General features: G+C 40.9%; 1 protein-coding gene and 2 long non-coding RNA genes across 4 annotated transcripts in view; 1 reads left to right on the forward strand and 2 right to left on the reverse strand.

The window, feature by feature from the left end:
* The window catches only part of abcc8 (ATP-binding cassette, sub-family C (CFTR/MRP), member 8), a 79,687-nt gene that overhangs the window by 21,469 nt on the left and 34,191 nt on the right, over positions 1–24,027 (forward strand). For both annotated transcript variants that reach the window (XM_042109141.1, XM_042109142.1), the window contains exons 9-19: positions 2,700–2,834; positions 3,146–3,308; positions 4,093–4,133; positions 5,491–5,636; positions 8,257–8,365; positions 8,940–9,056; positions 9,401–9,473; positions 9,750–9,855; positions 14,615–14,647; positions 16,206–16,244; positions 23,847–23,945. In XM_042109141.1, the coding sequence (XP_041965075.1) occupies positions 2,700–2,834; positions 3,146–3,308; positions 4,093–4,133; positions 5,491–5,636; positions 8,257–8,365; positions 8,940–9,056; positions 9,401–9,473; positions 9,750–9,855; positions 14,615–14,647; positions 16,206–16,244; positions 23,847–23,945 (1,061 nt within the window). The remainder of the gene's footprint in view (positions 1–2,699; positions 2,835–3,145; positions 3,309–4,092; positions 4,134–5,490; positions 5,637–8,256; positions 8,366–8,939; positions 9,057–9,400; positions 9,474–9,749; positions 9,856–14,614; positions 14,648–16,205; positions 16,245–23,846; positions 23,946–24,027) is intronic.
* LOC121723491 lies at positions 17,434–19,554 on the reverse strand. Its single transcript, XR_006034959.1, has 3 exons — positions 19,109–19,554; positions 18,306–18,365; positions 17,434–17,725 (listed from the first exon to the last, which is right to left on the reverse strand). It is a non-coding gene; the product is annotated as an uncharacterized LOC121723491 (long non-coding RNA).
* LOC121723490 lies at positions 19,682–22,308 on the reverse strand. The gene is made up of 3 exons (XR_006034958.1): positions 21,676–22,308; positions 20,873–20,932; positions 19,682–20,292 (listed from the first exon to the last, which is right to left on the reverse strand). It is a non-coding gene; the product is annotated as an uncharacterized LOC121723490 (long non-coding RNA).

The raw sequence follows: 24,027 nt of genomic DNA on the forward strand, positions 1-24,027 counted from the left end.
TACACACTCAACTCTAATCCTTTCTATTGGATCATTCCTCCTCTTCTGCTCTTTGCAGAAAAGAGGTTGTTATCTTTTGTACCAGATGTATACTGTACATTAACCTGTTGCTATGGTGCTATGTAAACAAAGCAGTGGGAATTATTCTTGGTATTGATTTATTCAACCCCCTTTGTTTATGTTTATATTTATGGTTCTTAGTAGACACGTGTGTCCTAAGTGACTTACAGTGACATAAATAAACATTAAATTAACATTAAAATTAACAGTTTAAAGAAGTCATATCCTAAATGATGATACAAACAAAATTTAGTAATATATTTAACAGACTAATAACAATTATCATAAACATATACAAACTAGAACTTAAATTAATTAATTAGATGTGTATAAAATGAATTAGATAAATACAAGGTAAACAGATGAGTCGTTATATGCTTTTTGAACACCCCACAACTACCGCTAGAATAGCTAGAACAGTTGATAAATCATTCCACCAAAGAGATCACAGAAGAAAAGAGTCTGTTGATGGAAGGCCAACATAGCAGATGCTCATTAAAGGGGCTAATATTAATCGTGTAACCTTTTCAATCCTATCATAACTCACAGGCTGCATCCGTATAAAGGCTTTTCAGGTTTCCATTTCCTCTGTTTTATCTCTCTCATTTCATCTCATATCTGTTTTGCTGAATCACTGTACACACAGATCATTTTGATTAGATGGTACCAGGGCAGGCACAGCTCTGTCTTTTTTCCACTTGGCAGCAGGAGCAGTTTCCAGACATAAGCCATTCTAGGTTCAAATTGAAGTTAATCTGGACCAATGTAAAAATAACTGCTAATCTCAAATCTCACTGTAGATTAACAAAAAGCATTACTCCTCCTGAGATGAAAATGCTTTTCAAGGTTGAAATATCACCTTTGTAACTTGTTTTGCATTCAGGGAGTCATTGCTCTGTCTTGAATTAATAAGTGACCCCTTTTGTTTCTCCCAGCGTGTTGTCTCTTTGTTTCTCCCATTTTTCTCCTGCCATTTCCCTCCTCTCGTTTATCCCCACCTGTCACGTTCCCTCACCCACTTACGGCATTGTAAAGCCCTACTTTAAATCCCCTCAGCCAGACTGAAACACAGCTATGGGGAGAGTGATCCTTCATCCTTTATTTGTAGTGTGCTTCAGTCACTTACCTGGTGTCGCATGAATAATAAGATAATGGACTCATTTGTTTCTTGAATGTAGATGTTGGGAGGATCTCTGTGGAGAACTCTACAAACTGTTTGTTATGATTAAGTGTGTTAGGTCAGCAGTTAATTGAGATCGACTGCTAAAGCCAGTGCTTTTCCCCACTGCCTCCATTAGCCAGTTCTGATGCAGGCTTGGCTAGGCCGAGGTGCTCAGGAGACGCTGGCTCTTTGCTAATGAGACAGTTGAGGTATCTTCTCCGGTGGAGACAGATCCGTCCGCATCAGTCTTGGATGCAGATCAGGCTTTGTGCTGGGAGAGCGGCTAAAGTTAGTCTAGAGAGCTTTTTCCGATTTTCCAAGGAGCCAACTTTTGGAGAGACTTGTTCGAAGTGTCTCATTCAGTGCCAGATACGTGGTCTGTATGCAGACTAGAGGGACTCAAATGGCAATGTAACTTGGTATGGCCGAGGTCCACTGACTTCAATTTTGGAAAGGAATCCAAGCTTTGCACTGAATTATTGATTATGTCAATCACAGACAATTCAGTAAAAAGTATTAGCTCTATAGCTGAGGTATCCACACCCATTGCTTTAGTTTTATAAAAGTAGAAGCGTTACATAGTGCAGTACCAGGTGTTCCAGGCATGCATTGGCAATGTCATAGACTCCATTCTCCATGTTAATAATAATAATAATAATAATAATAATAATACGTTTTATTTATTACATAGCGCCTTTCAAAGCACCCAAGGTCGCTTTAAAGAGTAAACACAATAAAAAAAATAACAATAATAATTTACACATAAGACAAAAGATGCCTGATGGAGCGGTGTAGTCGCCAGTGTTCCCGTGATACCAAGACAAACAAACAAATTTACAAAAATTTGAGACACCTAACGGTAGACAAACAAGACAGACAACAAACAAACAATTAACAAATAATAAAATAAGAAAGAAAAAAGAAAGAAAGAAAGAAAAGTCTGCGTTAACTTAGTCAAACTCAGTCCAACGGCAATGATAGCACATGGCTGTGTCAGGCCAACCCGGAGGATTTAGCGTTTTACGTTAGGCCTTGTAGGCTGCAGTCTGGAGATCACTGGAAGCAGTCTGAAATCATGTCAGTGTAACATCTAAATGGATTAGGTTACATTTAGGAAAAGGAAAGCTGTTAATTAGGGAAAAGAACTACATTGTGTTACTTTAAGCCCACCCATAAATGTCTGCATGTGTGACTATCCACAGGAACTCTAGGAAAGTCTAGGAAAATAATTCATGTAATAAGTTAGCAACATCTGTGCTCCATTATTGTGTGTTAGCATTAAACATTTAGTCGTCCAATTTTCACAGCAATGTAGATTTCAATTATGCTACAAAAGAACATTTAGCTGTCCCATGTTGCGTATCTGATGAACTATCTGCTTTCTAATTCATGCCCAACATCCCTGGGCATCTGCATGGAGTTTGTATGCCACCTGCTCTTCAGCTGGTAACTAAACATTTTGTCTCCACTTTTCCAGATTGTTGTGGGGGTGATTCTGTTGTATTACCTCTTGGGTATAAGTGCCTTGATTGGAGCCACCGTCATTGCACTCCTGGCCCCAGTGCAGTACTTTGTGGCAACCAAATTGTCTGAAGCACAAAAAAGTACTTTGGTAAGTTTCCTTGACGGTTTACAGACACAGCCACACACCTTAGTGTTGTTGTTGTTTTGAATTGTTGTTTATGTGGTGGCTCAATATGTGAAGCAAAGAAAAGCATCCGGTTGCCAGTCTTTAGCAAGTAAGCAAGTTAACAGTTGTAGTTGTAAACAATGACAGTGGGGAAGATAGCTCTGAAATCAGGTGTCTGAGTGCTGGAGGCGTGGCAGCTGTGAGCTACTTTTCCACTTTTCATAGGAATGGATGGCAATACTGTACTGCTGTAGCTGCCTCATTGCCTGTTCCCTTTGGATGCTGTCCCGCAGGAGTACTCAAATGACCGTCTGAAGAAGACCAATGAGCTGCTGAGGGGCATCAAGCTCCTGAAGCTCTACGCCTGGGAGCACATCTTCTGTGGCAGCATGGAGGAGACACGCAAGAAGGAGCTTAAGAGCCTGCAGACCTTCGCCCTCTACACCTCCATCTCCAGTGAGACCTCTGACACACTCACCCCACACATCACATCTATCAGAGAGAGAGAGAGAGAGAGAGAGAGAGAGAGAGAGAAACTCAAGAGACTCACACACACAACACTACCACTACCATTACCAGCTAGAAGCCAGACCAACAGATGCCCAGTATTTGCCTGGAAAGCTAAGTTGCCAACCATCAGAGGAGACTTACTGTAAATGCCAAGATTCTGACCTGATCCCGTGGCACTGATCACAAAGACTAAGAGGTTCCCCGGTGTTCCAATTTGTCCCTTAATCATTCCCCCTAGTGTTGATTGATTCCCTCACTCTCCTCCTCCAGCTGGTGTGTGGTGAGCATTCTGGGGCAAAATGGCTGTCGTGCCATCCATGTGGTTGCTTCACATTGTGGTGATGGTTGTAGTGATGTTACCCCCTCTAACTGTAAAGAGCTTATGGTACCTAGAAAAGCTCTATAGATATAAATGTAATGTGTTGTTGTTGTAATGTTGTTGTCTGCCAGGATTGTCTTTAAGATCAACATGCTCTTTTGGCTGGGGGTCTTTTGTTAGGTTTTATTCAGTTTACCTATTGGCTATTTAATTAAGTTGATTTTAGGTAATTGAAGGTAATTCAAGGTAATTGAATTTAGAATTGGTAGATTTAGACTGTCGATTGAAGCAGTTAGTTGGAATAATGCCCGGGGCTTTTTTCTGCTAAAACTGTGCATCTCAGTGATTCAGGCAGAGCTATAGCCACAGGGCCTGATGCTTTCAATTCAACTGACCTTTCTTCCATTTCAGTTTTCATGAATACAGCCATCCCAATCGCAGCTGTTCTTACCGTGAGTATATTTTCGATTTAAGACGTGTTAGAGCAACTCAACTTCCTCTTGTCAGTTCTTTCCTGACATTTACCTTTGTAATCAAGCAGCACACGATGTGTCTCGTCTGCTGAAGGGCATTTAAAGAAGACAGCTGTGTGTGTCTGAGGTCATTTTGAGAGGAAACTGGCAGGCAACCAAATGTGTCAGGGCTGGACAGTCTGCCTCTGCTCACATTTCACAGAGCACCTCAGAGTTTAATTACCTCCACTAAGCCCTTCAGCAAGACTTGCCCTGCCATACCGATGGATGGCAATGAGACTTTTTGTGATTGCTGTGCAATGTCAGATTCACTTAAAGCAAAACTATGTGGATTTTAGCCAGACATTGGAGCTACAGTACTGTAGCTACCGAAAAGACACAAAGAAACCCTTTCAAACACCATCCAAAGCCTAATTGGCACTGCTAGAAGCCTGCTAATGCTAATTAGTGTGTGTTGGCAATATAGTCAGTAGTCAGCAAAGTCGTGCTGTGAAAGGTTTTCTTCAATTTTTGTGATGTGTTCCGATCTGGAACACAGAACTGCATAGTACATATCCTGGATGAGCTGTGGGAAAAACACTGTGTTTCTGTCCTTCTTGTAACCGTACAGTATATCATCAGAATGAATTGGAAGATGATACCACAACTAGATGCGTGATAAAATCATACCTCAAAAAATGTCAAATTGTTACATAGTGTTGCTTTAATCTGTATTTGATCTACACAATCTGATGATGGGTACCTGAATACTTCAGTGTCATTACCTCTGCTAAGCCCTTCAGCAGTACTTTCCCACTTTTCATAGGAATGGATGGCAATACTGTACTGCTGTAGCCTGGCTAACGTCAGACCTCGTCTCATCGAGATGGGGTCTGGGAACTAGACATTCATTTTCTCGTATTTGAAACGTGGTTTACGAATGCCCAGAGCCGTTGATTGGGCGCTACGAATGTCTATCAAATGCGTCTGTACGTAGCTCATAACGGCTTCGGTGTGTCGTCATCGTCTTGCTGCCCTCCCTCCGTTCTGTGATTGTTTTCACCTCAACGAAGGAACCAAAGTCCATAGAATCCAGGCTGCCTAGCAGCGTGAATAAAATCGCTGCATGGGAAAAGCATGGGAAAACCCAAGCTAGCACTGCTGGGTGGCAATGGGCCTATTTGTGGTTAGCCCTGTTCTTTTGTAATATCACTTTTTGAGGCACTGTGTTAAATGCAGTGCAAGTCAGTAGAAGAGGGCCATGTGGCTGCGAAATCGAAGCCTACAGAACTCTTCATAGCTCCTTTAGTGTATCTTTGAAGCCCTGTTGATGAGTCTTTTTCTTCTGCCTGTGAAGACGTTCGTGGTCTACGTTCACATCTCGGAGGATGCGAATCTGTCTCCTGCTGTAGCGTTTGCCTCCCTGTCCCTCTTCCACATGCTGGTCTCGCCTCTCTTCCTTCTGTCCAGCGTAGTGCGCTCCACTGTCAAAGGCCTGGTCAGGTGAGTTCTGTCTGTGTAGAACTAACATCTGTGTTAAACATACAGGAACTGATTATCCTAATTATTGATATCTTAATTATGTAGGTGAAGCTATTGTAGGCCTTATGAAGAAAACTTGTTTCTCATATAACTCGATATATATTGTATTATCAATCAATCCATCAATTAATCTATCAATTAATTAGTTAATCAATCAAACAATTATATAGCCATGCTTCATATGTTTGATTGAGTAAAATGCAATTAGTGTGATAATAAATAATGTAGTTATAAAAGCGTTTGACATGAGGCCCTTTGGAGTAGCTTATTATTGTGGCTGAATTCTTACCCTTACTGTGGCCCTTCTCAGTCTTTGGTTTGGCACTTGATTTTTTGCTTGCTGCTCTGTTTTGTTTTTGAGACGCTAATGGGTGTTTGCGCTCTGTAAGTGCTTTCTAATTTACTGTCTGACAAGGGTGGTTAATTATCTGTAGCAGAGTAAAAGCTTTTATAATTGGCAAAGATGCCGAGGTCCTGCTTATTGGGTTAACAACTTTAATGCTGTGGCAGAGCAATGTGGAGTACCGAAGACAGAGGCAGACACAAATCGTTTTATTGTGGATATTGTTTGAGCATGACAAGCCTGTTAAGGTCGCATTTAAATGAGTTTAGTGTTAAGTCAAATCATGAAAGTACCCTAAGCCTGTTGCAGTGTCATAAAAAAAAAAAGTAAATTATGTGGAAAGTATTTTAGAAGTCATTATAAAGTGGTTATATCTGACATTAAGGGCAGACTAATGGAGTATAAAAGGGTCATAAAAGGGTCCCTCTTACGACAGTAAAGAGAGGCAGATGAGCCAAACGGGCTTGTAACAGGTGTGAATAAGAGACTGAGAGCGTCTCTCTGATCCCACAGAGTACAAAGTGGGTGAATCGGTCACTGCCAGGGTCCACTGCAAAAGGGGACATATTTTGGTCTCCATGTCTAGAACTCAGCCCTCACATTTTCAGTGGCATGTCTTCATAGTTTTTGTGGTATATGTACAGTGAGTAAACTTATTTACTGATTCGGTACTATCGTGATTGATGACTGGCAACCATAGGGCAAATGAAGCCATCCTTGTGAAGGGCAAGAATATGGTAGAAATAACAGGAATACACCATGTGTTGCGTGTCTCGTATAGACCCAGACTATCTCTCACTCAGCTATGAAAAAGCCACGTAAAAAGTGCTGTCTGGAGGAGCTGTAGGCCCACGGTGTGTGTGTGAGACAGAGACAGCTCAAAGCCTTCATCAATTCTAGGAACAGAACAGCAAGCCTCTGAGAATGTTTACGGAAAAGACAAAGCTGGTGTAAATCATAGATACTTTACTTTCACTTCATTGCAAAGGCCACTATAGATTTGTGGTGATTCCATTCCATTTTGAGAAGTGGAAAGCTTGGTCTTTGCTCTATATTATATGATTGGTATTCTGCACATTTTGTTTGTGATATATTTTAGTTAGTGAATCTAGGCTAGTCTCATGGGGAACCATGTAGGTAATCAGGCAAGGTTGTTTATGAGGGTATTTAGGGACCTGGGAATGGGGTACGCAGCTGTAGTTTATTATGACACAGTGCAAAAACATCTTGTCTATCCAAGTGTTATTAATCTTATATTAATCTAGTAGGTATTGTTAGTATAAAGATACTTCCCTGACGATTTCTCATAAAAAAACATATGACTTCATTTAATAAGAGTTTGACTTATTTTAAGACATATTATCATGAAAACAAGCAAATCTGGCTGCCAGTGTGTTAAGCAAATTTGTCTGGATAAAGACGTCTTAGAATAAGTCAAACTCTTATTAAAGTCAAAGCGATCTTATGAGATAACGCTAGGTGCCAAAAATTGAAATCTCTAGAATTACTGCTGACTAAAAACAATTATAAGATTATAACACTGGGTTAGATATCAGTTTTTGCAGAGTACTGGCAAACACATACACACACACATGCAAACATGTGCAATGGCAAACACACACACACACACATTGAAATCGCACGCACACCCACACACACACACACACTCACACACACACACACTGCAAGCAGTATATGTATGCTACTCACAGAGGACCCTTGGGATGACAGCTGTTATACCATACTATGAAGTATACTGCATTGCAGCAAGATTACTGCATAATCTCAAGGTTAATATGACTTGTGAGAATTAAGATATTCAATTAAGTTCCAGATGGTGGTCATATCCTGTACAGCACATGTATTTCAGTGAGTAGATCAGTATAGTAGATAGGCAGTAAAAAGTGAATCAGAACCAGTGAGTACAAAAAAGTACTGTTTAGAGCAAATGTATGAAATCAGCTAAATGAAAGACAATATTTGCTCTTGTGTGTGTTATTGTACATACTCTGTTGGGATGGTAGCTGATGTGTTTTCCCTGTGTGGCTGTGTGTTACTGTACGTACTCTGTTGGGATGGTAGCTGATGTGTTTCCCCTGTGTGGCTGTGTGTTACTGTACGTACTCTGTTGGGATGGTAGCTGATGTGTTTCCCCTGTGTGGCTGTGTGTTACTGTACGTACTCTGTTGGGATGGTAGCTGATGTGTTTCCCCTGTGTGGCTGTGTGCTGTGGTTCAGTGTGCAGAAACTTAGTGAGTTCTTCTCATGTGACGAGATCGGAGAGGAACAGGAGCCCAGGACCACTCTCCCCCCGGCCTCCTCCAAAAACAGCAAGTACCAGGCCCTGGTGAGTGTGTACCATATGTCAACAGACAAGTCAGCTCTGTTCATCATTATTCTGTATAATCCATTAACAGAATTGACGATAATAGTTGACATTTCCCATCATTTTGTGTCTTGACTCCACATGCTAATCTCAAACTAGCTACCACATGGCATGTATAAAAATCTGAATTTCATGGATTTTATGGTAATCATATTGTATTGATCATATAAAATTGAGTGAGAGATTCACTCCGATATCAAAATAACAGATTGGTAATAATATAGGGGGAGTCATTTAATATTTTATAGATTAATTGGGTCTTAATATAAGTATTGTTATTGGTGAAAGGTTGTCACAATTAGTATTATTGTTCAAAATTGATTCAATAAAGATTTATATTTTTGAAAAATAACAAAATGTTTATCTCGGAGACGCAACTGCTACCACGAATTCTAGAATGACTCGTGTGTGTGTGAGAGAGAGAGAGAGAGAGAGAGAGAGAGCTGTGTGTGTGTGTGTTTTAATGGGAGATAAAATGCTGAAGAAATCTGTTTAGAGCTCTCTCTCTCTCTCTCTCTCTCTGGTATGTGGTCAGCCTCTAAAGGTGGTGAACCGTAAGCACCCTGGCCGGGAGGACTGGAACAACTTTGGGCTCCACCGAGACCTTGAGGAGGAGAGCCTCTCACTGGACGATGAGGACACCTGCATCAAGGTGACACACACAAAACTGCCTTTTTGGACAGCCATTGGTATTCTTTTCCTATCTGTTGTTTGTGTGTGCAGTGGAAATGTGTGTTGTTTGTGTGTGCAGTGGAAATGTGTGTTGTTTGTGTGTGCAGTGGAAATGTGTGTTGTTTGTGTGTGCAGTGGAAATGTGTGTTGTTTGTGTGTGCAGTGGAAATGTGTGTTGTTTGTGTGTGCAGTGGAAATGTGTGTTGTTTGTGTGTGCAGTGGAAATGTGTGTTGTTTGTGTGTGCAGTGGAAGTGTGTGCACTCAGTTGAATGTACTCTGCCCTGAGTGCACGTTTTGTTTAGTTTCTCCTCCTGTTTCAACAGATCAGCAATGGATACTTCACCTGGGTAGATGGTCCCCCCACATTGTCAAATGTTAATATAAAGATTCCATTCGGTAGGTCTCCACTGATTTGTTGCTGACGTATTTGTGTGTGTATATACTATAAGTTGCATACTCTGTATCACTCTGTATTACTTATACTGTACCTATAATGTGTATTCTACTGTGTGTGTGTGTGTGTGTGTGTGTGTATGTATGTGTATGTGTGTGTGTGTGTGTGTGTGTGTGTGTGTGGTGTGCTTGTGCTTCTGCGTGTGCATGTGCGTGTGTGTGTGTGTGTGCGTGTGTGTGCGTGTGTGTGCGTGTGTGTGCGTGTGTGTTTGCCCTCAGGTCAGCTAACCATGATTGTGGGGCAGGTGGGATGTGGGAAGTCCTCCCTGCTGCTGGCTGCTCTAGGAGAGATGCAGAAGACCTCTGGTAGTGTAGTCTGGAACAGGTGAGATGTCTGTCATTCTTACAGGAGTTACTGCCAAACATTCACTTCCTTTAGCTCTAGATCATTCTAGTACTCCACTACTGTGCTGTCAAGATCAACACTGTGCAGACTCTACATGTGTCTGTTCCCTGAAGGCCTTTAGAGCATAGAGCAAAGTCAGCCTCTCTACACACTAATGCCCATAATGTGACAACACAGTGATCACACAGAGTCTTCAATCACAGAGGAAGGATGGAGAGTGGAAGGATGGAAGGATGGAGAGTGGAAGGATGGAGAGTGGAAGGATGGAAGGATGGAGAGTGGAAGGATGGAGAGTGGAAGAAGGATGGAAGGATGGAGAGGGGGATGGAGAGTGGAAGGATGGAAGGATGGAGAGTGGAAGGATGGAGAGTGGAAGAAGGATGGAAGGATGGAGAGGGGAAGGATGGAGAGTGGAAGGATGGAAGGATGGAGAGTGGAAGGATGGAAGGATGGAGAGTGGAAGGATGGAGAGTGGAAGGATGGAAGGATGGAGAGTGGAAGGATGGAGAGTGGAATGATGGAAGGGTCAGATTTCCCATTAGATCTTCTCCTCTGATCCCGTGCCAACAGTCAGCTGGCACACCCTGCAAATTGTGCCCGCTCCTCCCTCCCTGCAAATTGTGCCCGCTCCTCCCTCCCAGCAAATTGTGCCCGCTCCTCCCTTCGAGAGAGCCTTATCTTTACCATTTTTCATGGCAATGTTGTTTTGCAAAGGCATACAAGGCAGCGGTGGGAAACTGGGCTGGACTAAACTGGACTCGGCTCATTTCACATTTTCCCAATCAGTCACCGAGTGGTTAGGACATTTGCAAACATCGGTCTTAATGGCTTTTGGATGTCCCCAGAGTCCTAAGGTGCCATGCGACTGGGGCACGTCCACGCCAGATGCACTAGACATATCAACGCTCGCCTGAGTCAGCCTGAACCACAACATTAGCTAACTCAGACCCATCTCCTGTTGGGATGTCCTGTAGCTTATTGAAATTCAGATGGATAGAATGAATGAATGAATGAATGAATGAATGAATGAATGAACAAACAAACAAATAAATAAATAAGGCTTTCAGCTTGGAGCCTCACTGATCATCTGAGTAGTCTGAGTAGTTTATCATGCTGAGACTATTCTTGGGATCGAACCGGAAGAGGCGTCTGTGCCATTCTCTCGAGCAACTGGTCTGGATTCATTTCGATCTTTCAGCCAAGGGATCACAGATGCAGCCAGTGTTACATTAATACACAGGATTAGATGTTAAAATCCCTTGTGCCAAAATCCAAGGTAAAAACACATTCAGAAGCCCCTGCTCAAGTTTAACTTTAAAAAGCCCACTACCCACAAATCCGCCAACAAATGGTCACAAACACAATACAAATGGCTCATCCAACAGCAGTATATAGTATGCGGCATGTCATTGGGGTTATCAAGTGGGCACCCTCATTCACCGATGTTTCGTTAAGTTAGGCCCACGACACCTCATGAAGGCTTAACAGTGAAACCAGCGTCTTGGAGACACTCCCCTCCATGCTGCCACCATATTACCACATTGAAATATCCAATACCCAAAATACTCTTAATCAGCCCAGGCATGGTCAAGGTTGGCTAGGTTGGTCCGTCCCATTGATGTGGACTGAACCATAGCCATAAAAACCCTGGCCAACCAACCATCAACCTAGGCACAGCCCATCACCAACACAAAACAAATTAGCCAGTTAGCTTAGCCAGTTAGCTTAGGCCCCATCACAAACACAAAACAAATTAGCCAGTTAGCTTAGCCAGTTAGCTTAGGCCCCATCACAAACACAAAACAAATTAGCCAGTTAGCTTAGCCAGTTAGCTTAGGCCCCATCACAAACACAAAACAAATTAGCCAGTTAGCTTAGCCAGTTAGCTTAGGCCCCATCACCAACACAAAATTAATTAGCCAGTTAGCTTAGCCAGTTAGCTTAGGCCCCCCATCACAAACACAAAACAAATTAGCCAGTTAGCTTAAGCCCCATGCTCCCACCATATTACCACAACAAACATCCAAATACCCTTAACCAGCCCAGGCATGGTCTAAGTTGGCTAGGTTGGTCCGTCCCGTTGATGCGGACTGAACCATAAACCATAAAAAACCTTAGCCAAGTACCATCAACCTAGGCACAGTCCATCACAAACACAAAACAAATGAGCCAGTTAGCTTACCTTAGCTTGCGCCCCAGGAAGGGTAACTTCTCCTTACCCACAACCATTCGCTTGCCCGTTCTGCTGCTAAAGACATGTTACTAACCACCTGCCTTAGACTTCGACCACAAATGCCCAATTCAGACAGCAAGCCAATAGCAGATCTGGCCACAAACCCACGTGTACCGATTTCAATAGGCCTTAATCGTGCACTCCAATCTCACTTAGCTGCCTCCTCTGCTATTTCAGTGTATTTAGCTCTCTTCAGCTCATTGGCCACTTCCACTCTGTCTTCCCAAGGAACAGTGAGTTCAATGAAGTAAACTATATTCTCTGAATCCGACCATAGAATTACGTCGGGTCGTAGCTTAGTACTCACTATATGTGGAGGTACCGCCATCTGCTGGCCAAGATCAACCTTCATTTCCCAGCCCGCCCCATTTTTCAACTGGCCGGTTTTACACCTGGCCTTCGCGGAACAAGGTTTATCCCCCTGATGTACAAAGTTAATTTACCTTACCCCTTTACTAGCTGCTAATGAATTGACTTCTCTCCTTTTATCCTCTATTGCCGCTGCCACACATTTCAATACCTGGTTATGACGCCACGTATACCTCCCCTGGGTGAGACTTACCTTGCACCCTGATAGGATATGGTGAAGACTGCCCACACACGAGCAAAGTATGCATTTATCATCCTCACCAAACCATTGACTTAAATTCTTGGGAGATGGGAGCACATCATATGTAGCACCTAACATAAATCTGATCTTACCAGCTTCCATGCCCCATAGATCTTTCCATTTAATCCGTCTTTTTTCCACCCCTTCCCAGTTCACCCACTGCCCTTGTTTTGCCTGCGACACTGCCTTAGTACATCTTACAACCTCCTCCTGTCTATGCATTTCCTCCACTACCATTTTCCTCTTTTCTCCTGCAGAAGCCTTACTCCACAAGGGTTTACTTACACCCACCCCTAGACCCCCCCCCGCCCATGCTGCACATGGCCCATTATATCCCTATGCTTCAATGCTGATTGAGCTTGCTTAACTGCCTGCTCTGGGTTCCACTTCCTCCCTGCATTAACTGTGGGTGCAACTTTCCTCACCACTGGGTCCTTGGACTGAGTAAGAGTCATTTCCAATCTAGCCTTAGCACACTTAAATTCCTCTGTCAGACTAGATATTGGCAACTCTAAAATACCCTTCCCATACAAGGCTACACTGCTTAAGCAGCGTGGGACTCCGAGCCATTTTCTGACAAAGGAGTTGATCATTTTTTCCAACCTCTCTACCTTTGACAGAGGAACTTCATAAACTGTCAATGGCCACATTAGCCGAGGCAACAAACCAAACTGCAAACACCACAGCTTGAGCTTTTGAGCTTACCTGGCAGCCCTGACTTGTCAATTTTTGCAATACCTTGCCTAGTGACCTGTCTCAAGTCTTCAACCTGTGATTTATCACTAAGGCTTGCATCATACCACTTTCCCAGACTCTTCACTGGTTTCTCCAGAACTCTGGGAATAACCTCCCAGTGGGAACTGTGGGAATCCCTTCCAGATTTGGATCAAGCTTTTCTCTAAAAATGGACGTAGACAGAGTGTTTGAAAAGAGATGACTGACAGGGCTAAATAATTTTGATGTGACTGGCGGAGGATTGCATGGGATCCCAGAGAATGACTGATGATTATTTTTCTGCTATCAGATCTCATCATTTCAATAGCTTCCCTGCATTGCTCCATGGCATTTTAAGTATACTTAAGCATAGCATACCAGGGGATCTATGGAGTGGCGGTGGACTTAGCACCTCCTCAACACAATGAGTGCCGTGTCCTCTGTATGCCTCTCGAGGCGCCATCTCTGAAAAGTCAAGGAGAGCTAAATGTGTTGCCTGCCAAAGGGCTGTAAATATCATGCTTCTGTGCCTCTGGGCTTGATTGTGGCAGCTGCTTTGTGAGGTGCCAGTGTGTATGTGTGAGTGTGTATGTGTATGTGTGTATGTGTGAGTGTGTATGTGTGCGTGCCAGTGTGTGTGTGTGTGTGCATATGCTTTTGTTCTGTTAGCATTTTAAATGCAAATGATAAGACCAGTGACTCTTTACACAAGTCTTTAGAGGCTGATTACATCACGTAATGAGCCCATTTCAAACTACAGAAAGTATACAATTTTACTGTGTATAAAAAGGTAGTGTCCATTTTACTATGTATAAAAAGGTACAGTGTCCATTTTACTGTGTATAAAAAGGTACAGGGTCCATTTCCGCGCTCTACTGTATGTTACCTCTGAATGAGCTGTGCTTGCTGCCACCCTGTCTGTTGATAGTGGGTTTCACAAAAGCCTTGTCTTGTTTTCTGAGCGTATCTCACAGCTATTCATAACTGGAATGACTCCACAATCATGTGGACGTTAGCAGAGTTAAAGATAATGGGCTTTCATGTCCCTTGAAAGTAATCAATGCATTGCTTGCATCAGAGAAGAAAAGTATGAATTGGTATTAAATGGACAGATTATGCTTTCAGATGTTATTGACTTGTTTTACTTATTAATTGATCTTATGTTTTCCTTATTTTTGCAGTCTTCCCAACCTGGACTCAGAAGGTGATGAGAGGTATTTTATGATTCCTGTATCTATTTTATCTGCATACCACTTACATTGCACATTGTATGAATGCCTATCAGCACGATGACTTTAAAATAACCAAAGTTAAATTGGGTAACAAACCAATTTCCCTTTACCATTGTACATACCTCAGGAGAATAAGAGCAGAATTCAAAGCATGAAATGCATTTCTTCAAAACAGGAAGGGACTTGCACTGCAGCCATGAGGGGCACTTTACAGGTCTCCCATTGGCTGAGTCCCTTTGCCCACTTCAACCACCACTGTCATTAGCTGTTATTTCAGGCATGTTGTGGATGTTGTTCTCCGATAAAAGCCTTCACCTTTGATGTTTTCCGCTGCCTTTCCTACAGTAATAACCTCTGCTAGATCAACCTCTCCTGACCATGTCTAGGAGGTAGCACCTGCTCACCAGTCTGCAAAAAAACATTTATTCACACAATGACTCATCAAATCCCTGTAGCGCTGTAATAGGATTTGGTTATGAGCTCACATCTCATCATGGGATAAGCCGTCCGTCTTTCTGACGTAATAGTATTTTTGAATATTTAGTGTCGCCTCTGTCATTGTGGCTCTTAAACACTTGCTAGACTCACTGGGGAACTGCTTTATTCAACATTTGATTGACAGCACAGTGAGAAATACCCCCTGTAATAGTTATAATTAGTTTTAGCTAATTACAGTGAAATTAGCATGTATAGGGTGTGTTGCTGGCTTAAACAACTTATGTTACATGTTGGACGTGACTCAGTTGGGAAGTGTCTACTGTGTGTGGGGAGTCTGATTCTCGGCAAGGAAACCTCTGGTTGGTTTTGGATTTTATGGTCCTGTCAGTCGGTGTCAGTCTGGTGTGTCAAGAATGTGGTTGTAACAAGTCACGTCTAAGCTGCCTTTGTGTCTGGAGGATACAAAGCAGGATGGTTGCTATGGAAGTGTTTTCAGTTAGATCCTCACCCCCCACAACTCACACAGCAGCCCTCCGTTCTGCTCTGCAGCACAGGGGTAAGGACACACCAAGGACACTCGATTACTGCAGGATGTGGTGTGCACTGTGCTGAGCTCAGTTTGAATTCAGTGCAGCATAGATCATGCTGATTTCAGCATATGCTTAGAGGACGTCTTATTAAATCTACGTAGTATTGTGTGAGGTTTAGTCCCTATTAAGTAGCAGTAATCAAGGTTTGACTTCAGTCTCTGCTATTTGTGGCCAAATGGATTCATATTGTTTGACTCCCACCACTGCTGTTCATTTGGCGTACTTGAGATAAGGTCATATTGAAGGTCATCATGTTTAAGAGAGCATAGCTCATAGATGACCTGGATGTATTGGTGGATTTACACTGATTGCCCCCCATGAGTACACCACTACAGTGCAACAAAGCCATGGCTACTATTGCTCTGCCTCTGGGCACTAACTACTCACCTCCAACAAGCACACTTAATTTGCCAGACACATGGGGCTGGGGGGTTAACTGAGATTAATGTTGACTATTAGAACATTCCTTTTTGGTTGTGAACAATAGTCTGTGTGTGTGTGTGTGTGTGTAGCCCCACTTGTAAAGACACTGCCGAAGAGGGCGATATCAGGTATGCTATTAAAACAATATACAAATATATTTATTTTGGAAATTAGTGTAAGAACCCAGGTAAAAAAAAAAACTATTAAAAGTATACTTTTTGAAAGTGTACTAAGTACCGTTTTCGTACTTTTTTCGTCAAATCCAAGTGTAATTAAGTGTATTGAATTATGTATTAAGTTCAAATTAATACCAACTTGACTATACTTTGAGTGTAGTTAGTGTGCTAAAATGGAACGACTTTTTTCAAACTTTAAGTGTTCTTAAGTACATTATACAAAAAGAGATTTTATGAGCATTCGAAACAGTCACAGTACAATTTTGTAACATCCCAAGTGTGTTGGAAATGTACTTAAAAGGCATTACAGTATATAACTAATAATAGTGTAGTAGTGTATTTTGAATACTCTTATCCTCCTCATTTCTATTCATTTGGCATGCTTCTGTAATATTTTAAATGAACTTCAAATGTACTTCCTGACTACAATAAGTGCCTTGAAAGTTTGCAGTTATGTTAATAAAAGTATAGTCTTAAGGTACTTTAAGCATTATAAAGGCATACAATTTAAGTATAATATTAGTGTGATTTAAAATTGTACTATTAGTACTCTCCTACCTATTCTGTTACATGACAAATTACAGTTTGATTATGAGAAAAACATTTTATTGACATGAATGAAAACAAAACATAATATTCATCCATAACAAAAGTAAAACATTTTTCTGAAAGTTATGGATCTCTTGAGCATATCTTTTCAAGTTGGATGTGGTAACGCGATAAAACATGCATTTGGGCGTATTATATTATTTCACATGCATAGATTTTTTCGAGTGGCTGTTTGGAGCGCTGGTCAGATTCCTCCTCGCTCGCAGCATTTTCTTCCATGCTTGGGGAGCAGTTTCCTCTGAGTGCGCACGCGCAGAGAGAATTTGTGCGCACACATTTAATATCTATGTGTGTGAAATAATATATAATATAATACACCTGAATGCATGTTTCATCGCGAAAGTGCTTTTTGCCACTATTGTGTCGCGATACTCTACAGCCTCATTGGTAGACCATCAATTCAAAATGCAGATTTCATGAAAAACAAAAGTTGTTTACCCTCCTAGGTGAGAGAATTTGCCCTCTAAGCTTGAAATTGTTTACTGGAGACCCAGCCTACAAGCCAACAACTTAACAGTCTAACATGGCTAAATTTGTAATGCATGATCATTTATTGCTTATTTGTTTGCAAAGTCTTCTGGCCCAGAAAGAAAACCATGGTGGTTACGGATCATGGCTGAGGAGGAAAGGTACAGCTGGTAGAGTTGTGCAGTGAGTGAACTTCCCTCCCAACACTGAGATGTGGTGGCAAAGGCTGTGGTAGCTAGCTTCCTTACTAGCACACCATCTTCCAGTCCAAGATGCATAAAGTTTTCGGTGGCAACCCGGGGCTGGACAGCAGTCAAATGCATTGACCTTGGTATTAGAGAATTTGTCTCTGTTGTCTGTGAACAGAAAGAAGATGGACAACATTTTACAAGATAAACAATATTTTACACAGAAATCCATTGGCAATGATGAGATTAATACAGATTATCTGTACCTATTTACTTTTTATGGGTCAAATTGGTATTGACACCATCTGTTTGCCATCCTGGTATGGGTAGACCTGGCCAGGTAGTCTTTCCTTAAAGCGTTGTGCACTTTGGCACCGATATGAGTGCAACCACCCTGTTTTCTGCATTTGATTACCTTAGATTCCTTTGTTTCCAATACAACCGTATTATCGTTTTCGGGTCAAATGGCATTTTAAATGGGAGTCGTAGGGGCACTAGCCCATTATTTTGATGCATGAATCAAAATCATCATGTATCAAAATAGTTCTGCCCCTACGACTCCCATTCAAAATGGCATTTGACCCAGAAACGACAATACAGTCAAGCTTAATGGTGGCGCTTCTGACGTAATTATGCTTTCAAACGAAAGTTTGACTCAGGTACATTCACAAAAAGACCCTAGGTTGCATTTTGGCTTGAGTTATGCTTTAAGAGTAATGGGACAAGGTCCTGGATGATGAATATTTACCTTTACTGCTGATTATTTGAGGCGTTCAGACATCTCGGTTTCAAAACTGTCCAGGAACACCTCTAAAAACATAGTTAGGCTACAGATTAAAACTAGGTAAATTACAAACACTACCATGAAATGAACTTGAATGCTCTGTCAAACACAAATAATTAAAAAAAATCTAAATCTATCGCATAAACCAAGGCATAATATCAATCATGTAGCCTAAGCTTCATAGCACTAACTTAGTAGAACACCAGGTTTAATTCCCCCTCTAATATCAATTGTGGAAAAAAACGTTCTACTTCATAAAATGCATGTAATTTGTCCTGTAGACTCATTTTAAAAGATGTCTCCACGATTAAAGAAAAAAACAGCTACAATGTCATTAGCATGCCTAATGAATGTGAAGTGTGACTAGCCTAGCACCATCCTCCTTTATGTGAGTTAACTTAGCCTACACTATAATATTAAAGAACATTGGTGAACTTTAGGCAAACGTTGCTTAATAAAGAACACACTTTCTTCCATCATAGTTTGTCTAACGTTAGTGCTAGCCAACGCTTGTCAATAATCCCACAAACACAAAGCAGGCTAATGTAACGTTAGTTTTCTTCTTGATAGGGATCTGGTCGACGTTTATGACGTTAACGTTAGCTAAATTAGCTAACATGATCTGGCATTGCTAGCTTGTACTAGCAAGGATAAAAACAAACTCTTGAAATATTGCTAAGCCATCAATTTAACTTCTCCAAAGACTACCGAAGGTCATAAAGAGTAAGCTACATCAGAATCATTTAACAATATGCTTTGGGACTCACCTGATAACGAATAACTTGACACTTTAGATCCAACTGGCTTCAGCCCTTGTTATCTCATATGACAAGTCCTTCTAGCTCTGTAGGACCAACGTCTCTGGCATGACTAGAATTTATGGTATCTTTAATTTGGACAAACCTGTAAGCTTATACGGACCGTAAACGTATGCATTTTCTGGTCTCTATAGTCCATCTGTCTTGCAAATAAAGTTACAAGCATAGACTGTATAAAATAACGTTAATGTTTGCTCACACCACGTTTTGCTCGAAAGCTGCACAGATCCGCCCACTCCATTTCAAATTCAAACAACCATGTTATTGGTCAACTGGACTGGCTACATTTAACTGTGTTGCCTATAAATTTAACAAAATGCCACATTCATCCTCTCACGACCTCTACTACATCACAAACGTATAGGCTACTACCTTGCTAAGACACAAAATCAACAAAAGAATGTGGATGTGGTAACGCGATAAAACATGCATTTGGGCGTATTATATTATTTCACATGCATAGATTTTTTCGAGTGGCTGTTTGGAGCGCTGGTCAGATTCCTCCTCGCTCGCAGCATTTTCTTCCATGCTTGGGGAGCAGTTTCCTCTGAGTGCGCACGCGCAGAGAGAATTTGTGCGCACACATTTAATATCTATGTGTGTGAAATAATATATAATATAATACACCTGAATGCATGTTTCATCGCGAAAGTGCTTTTTGCCACTATTGTGTCGCGATACTCTACAGCCTCATTGGTAGACCATCAATTCAAAATGCAGATTTCATGAAAAACAAAAGTTGTTTACCCTCCTAGGTGAGAGAATTTGCCCTCTAAGCTTGAAATTGTTTACTGGAGACCCAGCCTACAAGCCAACAACTTAACAGTCTAACATGGCTAAATTTGTAATGCATGATCATTTATTGCTTATTTGTTTGCAAAGTCTTCTGGCCCAGAAAGAAAACCATGGTGGTTACGGATCATGGCTGAGGAGGAAAGGTACAGCTGGTAGAGTTGTGCAGTGAGTGAACTTCCCTCCCAACACTGAGATGTGGTGGCAAAGGCTGTGGTAGCTAGCTTCCTTACTAGCACACCATCTTCCAGTCCAAGATGCATAAAGTTTTCGGTGGCAACCCGGGGCTGGACAGCAGTCAAATGCATTGACCTTGGTATTAGAGAATTTGTCTCTGTTGTCTGTGAACAGAAAGAAGATGGACAACATTTTACAAGATAAACAATATTTTACACAGAAATCCATTGGCAATGATGAGATTAATACAGATTATCTGTACCTATTTACTTTTTATGGGTCAAATTGGTATTGACACCATCTGTTTGCCATCCTGGTATGGGTAGACCTGGCCAGGTAGTCTTTCCTTAAAGCGTTGTGCACTTTGGCACCGATATGAGTGCAACCACCCTGTTTTCTGCATTTGATTACCTTAGATTCCTTTGTTTCCAATACAACCGTATTATCGTTTTCGGGTCAAATGGCATTTTAAATGGGAGTCGTAGGGGCACTAGCCCATTATTTTGATGCATGAATCAAAATCATCATGTATCAAAATAGTTCTGCCCCTACGACTCCCATTCAAAATGGCATTTGACCCAGAAACGACAATACAGTCAAGCTTAATGGTGGCGCTTCTGACGTAATTATGCTTTCAAACGAAAGTTTGACTCAGGTACATTCACAAAAAGACCCTAGGTTGCATTTTGGCTTGAGTTATGCTTTAAGAGTAATGGGACAAGGTCCTGGATGATGAATATTTACCTTTACTGCTGATTATTTGAGGCGTTCAGACATCTCGGTTTCAAAACTGTCCAGGAACACCTCTAAAAACATAGTTAGGCTACAGATTAAAACTAGGTAAATTACAAACACTACCATGAAATGAACTTGAATGCTCTGTCAAACACAAATAATTAAAAAAAATCTAAATCTATCGCATAAACCAAGGCATAATATCAATCATGTAGCCTAAGCTTCATAGCACTAACTTAGTAGAACACCAGGTTTAATTCCCCCTCTAATATCAATTGTGGAAAAAAACGTTCTACTTCATAAAATGCATGTAATTTGTCCTGTAGACTCATTTTAAAAGATGTCTCCACGATTAAAGAAAAAAACAGCTACAATGTCATTAGCATGCCTAATGAATGTGAAGTGTGACTAGCCTAGCACCATCCTCCTTTATGTGAGTTAACTTAGCCTACACTATAATATTAAAGAACATTGGTGAACTTTAGGCAAACGTTGCTTAATAAAGAACACACTTTCTTCCATCATAGTTTGTCTAACGTTAGTGCTAGCCAACGCTTGTCAATAATCCCACAAACACAAAGCAGGCTAATGTAACGTTAGTTTTCTTCTTGATAGGGATCTGGTCGACGTTTATGACGTTAACGTTAGCTAAATTAGCTAACATGATCTGGCATTGCTAGCTTGTACTAGCAAGGATAAAAACAAACTCTTGAAATATTGCTAAGCCATCAATTTAACTTCTCCAAAGACTACCGAAGGTCATAAAGAGTAAGCTACATCAGAATCATTTAACAATATGCTTTGGGACTCACCTGATAACGAATAACTTGACACTTTAGATCCAACTGGCTTCAGCCCTTGTTATCTCATATGACAAGTCCTTCTAGCTCTGTAGGACCAACGTCTCTGGCATGACTAGAATTTATGGTATCTTTAATTTGGACAAACCTGTAAGCTTATACGGACCGTAAACGTATGCATTTTCTGGTCTCTATAGTCCATCTGTCTTGCAAATAAAGTTACAAGCATAGACTGTATAAAATAACGTTAATGTTTGCTCACACCACGTTTTGCTCGAAAGCTGCACAGATCCGCCCACTCCATTTCAAATTCAAACAACCATGTTATTGGTCAACTGGACTGGCTACATTTAACTGTGTTGCCTATAAATTTAACAAAATGCCACATTCATCCTCTCACGACCTCTACTACATCACAAACGTATAGGCTACTACCTTGCTAAGACACAAAATCAACAAAAGAAAAAATATTATTTGATGACCAAAACTGATAGATCAGTGTGTCTAGGCTAGGTTATTGCACATTGCCATCCATGCGGCTGACATATCAGGCCTAAAAGCTACACACATTAGTATTTTATTAAAGGTGAGATGACTATGAAACTATGCAAACAATGTATTAGGCCTACCAAAAAATATACTTTCCATAAGTACACTATATTACAACTCTAAGTATTAGCAATTTAATACACTTAAACTAAATAAACTTCTTTACCATTTAAAATACACTAACAACAAAGTACACTTTTAAAAAGTACATTACAAAAACACTTTGAATATTGCACAATAAGTATATTTAATTTTAGTACACTGAAGTTGAACTTAATAACATCTACTTTGAAGTATACTTTCTAAAAGTACACATTAAACATACTTTACATAAAGTACAAAAAGTGTAAGCATACTTGCTTTATACTTCATGTACTTTAATCATATTTCTAACACACTAAAGTATACTACTTTTTTACCTGGGAATACATACAACTTGATGTAAAATTGTACAAACAAGGCTTTGAACCGGTTCACGGAACGAAAACGAAAACCAGAAACTTTTGATGTTTTGCTAGGAACAGAAACGAAACCAGAAACTTTAGTTTTTTTATGTTCCAGAACAGAATCATTTATCTAAAATAATGGTAACCGGTTAATACTGTTATTTATTTCATTCTTTGACAAGATTTCTGTGCAATATGACTTGGTGAGGTTCACTTCCGGTCGTTTTCTCGTCAGGAGAAATGTAATAGAGAAGCTTGCCGCCAGCTTTACAGGCAGAATCTTTTTTTCATTTCCCTCTGGGCCCTGACAAGGTTTTGGGCATTTGTTTATAAGTTTAATATTCACAATGGCAGCTACTGTATATACACATCATTGTGGTGTTGTATTTCCTGATGACATAAGAGAGACAAAAATGCACTGATTGGGCCCTGACCAGGTTTGGCCAATTGATGTTCACAATGGCAGCTACTGTATGTAGCCTACCATATTTCAGTTATTTGCAAAGATTTAGCTATGTGAGTTGCATAGGCTCTTGGATGGATGTAAGAACTACAGTGATGCTTCTGTAATGTTTTGTGGTTTTGTATTGTTTGATGACATAAGAGAAACAAATGCACTGATTGGGCCCTGAGGTCAATTAACGTTCTCAATGACAGCTATGTAGCCTGCCCTATTTGTCATTTGCACCAATTGAGCTATGTAAGAAGTATAATGGATATGTGTTTGGTTGTTTGCCATTAAACGACATGGCAGAAATTTTCCTTGACTTAATTCATGCATAATACTTAAATTAAATTATGCCACTTACATAATGTAGCCTATAGTGCTTTTTTAAAGTCCTAATGATTAGCCTACTTATTTGTATGTCCCGCAGCTGACATGGACTAACCGGTTCTGGAACTTTATTTTTTTGTTCCAACCGGTTCAGGAACGTCAATTTTAGGGTTGAATTGAAAACCGGATACTGTTCGGAACGAATCAATTGGGGGAAAAAATCTGGTTCAAAGCCCTGAATTGTAATAATTGTACTTGTATTATTTTAATTGTAATAATCTAAAATCAAAGCAGTTGCATTTGGTGCATTCAGACCAATACATGATACATCAATGCATCTCAACATTCCTGTATTCCTGAGTGTAGATTAGACAAGCAGGTCTAAGATGGTAATTTCTATGTCTCTCCATCAGGAAGAGGGGCTCTGTGGCCTACGCCTCCCAGAAGCCCTGGCTCCTGAATGCCACCCTGGTGGAGAACATCACCTTTGAGATGCCCTTGATCAAAGAGAGGTAGGTCTTGGCAGTCATTTTCTCCCACTCACACTTTCAATGATGCTTCGAACGGACACTCGACCAAGATTCCACTCCAATC

The sequence above is a fragment of the Alosa sapidissima genome, chromosome 11 (genome assembly GCF_018492685.1).
Source record: "Alosa sapidissima isolate fAloSap1 chromosome 11, fAloSap1.pri, whole genome shotgun sequence".
NCBI lineage: Eukaryota > Metazoa > Chordata > Actinopteri > Clupeiformes > Clupeidae > Alosa > Alosa sapidissima.